This window comes from Atta cephalotes (assembly GCF_000143395.1).
Source record: "Atta cephalotes unplaced genomic scaffold scaffold00109, whole genome shotgun sequence".
Lineage (NCBI taxonomy): Eukaryota > Metazoa > Arthropoda > Insecta > Hymenoptera > Formicidae > Atta > Atta cephalotes.
This window is the reverse complement of record NW_012130173.1, coordinates 140,908-144,642: the sequence shown is the minus strand read 5'-3', so window position 1 is coordinate 144,642 and position 3,735 is coordinate 140,908. Positions and strand designations below refer to the sequence as shown.

General features: G+C 34.3%; 1 protein-coding gene across 1 annotated transcript in view; it reads left to right on the top strand.

Moving 5' to 3' along the window:
• LOC105625114 overlaps window positions 1-2,837 on the top strand; it is a 7,219-nt gene extending 4,382 nt beyond the window's left edge. The window contains exon 2 of the mRNA XM_012206454.1: window positions 2,315-2,837. Within this exon, the coding sequence (XP_012061844.1) occupies window positions 2,315-2,837 (523 nt within the window). The remainder of the gene's footprint in view (window positions 1-2,314) is intronic.
• The last annotated feature ends 898 nt before the right edge of the window (window positions 2,838-3,735 follow it).

Here is a 3,735-nt window from a genome sequence, read left to right as displayed (position 1 = left end):
GATAAAATGTATTTGCAAATTATTATACTTATTGATAATGCGTAATCCTACATGCTTTGAATGAAGTAATAAATACACAATTTCATATCTTTAAATGTTCTTTACTTGGTTTTAATGGAAGCAATGAGCTTAGAAAAATGTATGAACTTACTTCTTCCCATAAAATAACATGGCACATTTTCGAAAAACAAAAATGTCTCATATGGAGAATGTTTTCAAAATTCCTATCGATTGTCGTAAAGATTTGAACAATCTTGAAACATTTTTGGATAAAAAAAAATTTCAATTACATAGTAAGTGTCCAAATTTTTAACATTTTGAATGTTCATTTATTACAACTTTGCTTCCGCCGTTTTCCTATAGATGGCTTTATCAGTAAGTGGTGGTGGTCGAAATAAATAGATCATAGACGTCATACAATAAACTTGGGCATCTGTCAACATAACCCCATAGAAACATTAGTCGATTTGTGTCTGCATCATAAAGTTATTCTCGATTGAAAATGTCAGTTTACGCCAAATTCTCGTCATTTGCGGGAGGTTTTAATTTTTTGCTTCAATATGAAGAAATCTGCGGCTGAGGCTCATCGAATGCTCTCAAATACTTATGGTGAGGCCGCTATTAGTGAAAGAACGTGTCGTGAGTGGTTTCAACGCTTCAAGAACGGTGATTTTGACGTCGAAGACCGGCATAACGGTGGAAGAGAGAAGATTTTCGAAGATGCAGAATTGGAGGCATTACTTGAGCAAGACTCGTGTCAAAATCAAGAAGAATTGGCACAATCATTGGGAGTGACTCAACAAGCCATTTCAAAACGCCTCAAAGCCATGGGAATGATTCATGAAGCAAGGAAATTGGGTGCCGTACGAATTGAAGCCGAGAGATGTTGAACGGCGTTTGTTTGCTTGTGAACAGCTGCTTGAAAGGCAAAAACGGAAGGGATTTCTGCATCGCATTGTAACTGGGGACGAAAAATGGGTTCATTACGATAATCCCAAATCATGGGGAGTTCCCGGCCATGCTTCCACGTCGACGGCCAAACCGAATATTCACGCTCCAAGGTCATGCTCTCTATTTCGTGGGACCAGCTCGGCGTAGTGTATTATGAACTGTTAAAACCGACTGAAACAATCACAGGCGATCGGTATCGAACGTAATTGATGCGTTTGAGCCGAGCATTGAAAGACAAACGGCCGCAATACAACGAGAGACACGATAAAGTGATTTTGCAGCATGACAATGCCCCATGTTGCGAAAGTGGTCAAGACATACTTGGAAATGGGAAGTCTTACCCCACTCGCCGTATTCTCCAGACGTTGCTCCCTTTGACTATCACTTGTTTCGATCAATGGCACACGGCCTAGCTGACCAGCACTTCCGGATTTATGAAGAAGTAAAAAATTGGATCGATTCGTATAGCCTCAAAAGATGACCAGTTTTTTCGACGCAGGATTCGTACGCTACCCGAAAGATGGGAGAAAATAGTGCCCAGCGATGGACAATACTTTGAATCATAAATGTATAACCAGTTTTTTACAATAAAGCCTCGAATTTCGGAAAAAAAACGGCGGAAGCAAAGTTATATACCTAATATGTAGCATGAAATGGAAATGCTTATGCAACTAGATTTAATATTTACTTCGATAGATTTTATGCCAATTAAAAACTGATTTGTCTATGTCTATCCTGATGTGAATATATGTGAGGGTATATACTTTTTATGGAATAACTGAAATTTTTAGGAAAATACAAACGTTAAAATTATGTTTTAAAATCATGATTGCAAATGTTTCTATCGACACAAAGTTTCGTATTGGTTTCTTACAGTTACTGGAACTATTCTATATTTTATAAAACATGCATGTGCTACCTAGGATGCGATCCTTCATTACTCATTTATTCTTTTCATTCATATTTTATCTTAAAAATCGACAATTTTAAAACATTCGTACAACATAGTTATTTAATCAGTTCCTAAAGACTTTAAGATATTTTAGGTTTATAAAATAATCTTAAATGGTTTTAAAATAAAAATAACCATTTCTTAAACATTTTATAAACTTTATTGTTTTATTTGGGTTTTTCACATCGATAGTCAGCGCTGGCTTATATGCTCCTTACTACTCAGATAACATTTATGTTGCAAGATATCTAAAAGACGTCTTTTAAATATCTTATGCAACACAAATCTTATCTGAGTAATTATTATTGTGTTATTGAAATCCTTTGTTATTGTAGTATTGTAAACATAACATTTTTCTATATCGAAATTTGAGTATGATTTTCTAACGAACGACAATCGAATTTGTTTCAGACAAATCTACTATTCGCCTTTATCTTCTTTTCATCTGTATTCGGTTCCGGTATTTGCTCTTAAGAATAATTTGTCCAAAATCGATCAATACGTGAAGGAACTTGGGCGGAAGACTTCGCAAACGGACGGCATGGTGATGTCATCTACTGGCGTACTTTACTTCGGTCTACTAGCTGACGATGCTATCGCTATGTGGGATACCAAGAATACACCATCCTTTTCCGTCGGTCAACGAATTATATCGCGCGATCATGTATTAACACAGTGGCCCGACAGTTTCGCATTTGATGAAGACGGCAATTTTTGGTGCGTCACTAATATGCTGCAAAACTTCTTAAATAATCGCGTTGATATCAACATGCCCAACTATCGTCTTATTCGATTACACATAGGCGTTAAAAATTATCAATATTATGAGAATGGCACGGCGCCCGAGTTACCAGGTTTCACCGCCGGTGCTGATTCCGTCACATTTGTACTCGTCGCGCTGTTGCCTATCATTTTGATATTTATCGCGAAGTAATCGCTTTATGACAAAATCTTGTTAAAGATATTTATGTTGTGAATACGAAGAAATAATTTACGAGTCCACGCCAAAATAGTTAATCATATATTAATTAAAATGACAAACAAATTTAATTATCAATCAGAGGCGTATATAATTAAAAATGCATAATGCGCAATGTAACTAATCAGACGTGATACACGATGCTTGTTATATGAAAAATCTATACTATGTGACCTTTGAACATCGTGTCTTTTCTTACAGTTTATTCGAGAAAGAAATGTAAAATCTAATAACAAGCTAACGTTATATAGAGAAATACAGTATATAAAGTGTGTGATCGATTACCTTACATCATTGTCAAAATCAAAATATTTTACATGATTTAAAAGATTATACCACTATTTACAGCAAGAAATTACTTTGAATCAGATGAGGTATTTTTTTATAGATTTCTCAGTATTGAAATTGATGCCGCAAGCCAAATTTTTTTCAGCATACATATAAGATTTTTAAAATAACTGAGATTTAACAATACAAGATTTAACACATACAAGAAATATCTTTTTTGCGATACATTCTTTATAAAAATCGTTATCTTGACATTCTGATTAGAAGTTATTAATTATTTATTCTCTATAAAAAATCATTTTTTATATAAAGATTATGCATTTCGCGGATTTTTTCCATGTCCAGATCCATTCTTGGAACGCCAATATTTCGTGAAGGATTTAAATCACTGATTTAAATATAGGAACTTTTAAGATAGAAAATTTTTTATTTATAATGATAAAATTATGTATACTCATATTATATACTATTTTTTAATTTTTGGCTTTTGATATATAGTATATATGTACGCATGCGCGCGCATGTGTGTGTGTGTGTGTGTGTGTGTGTGTGTNTAGTGTGTAGT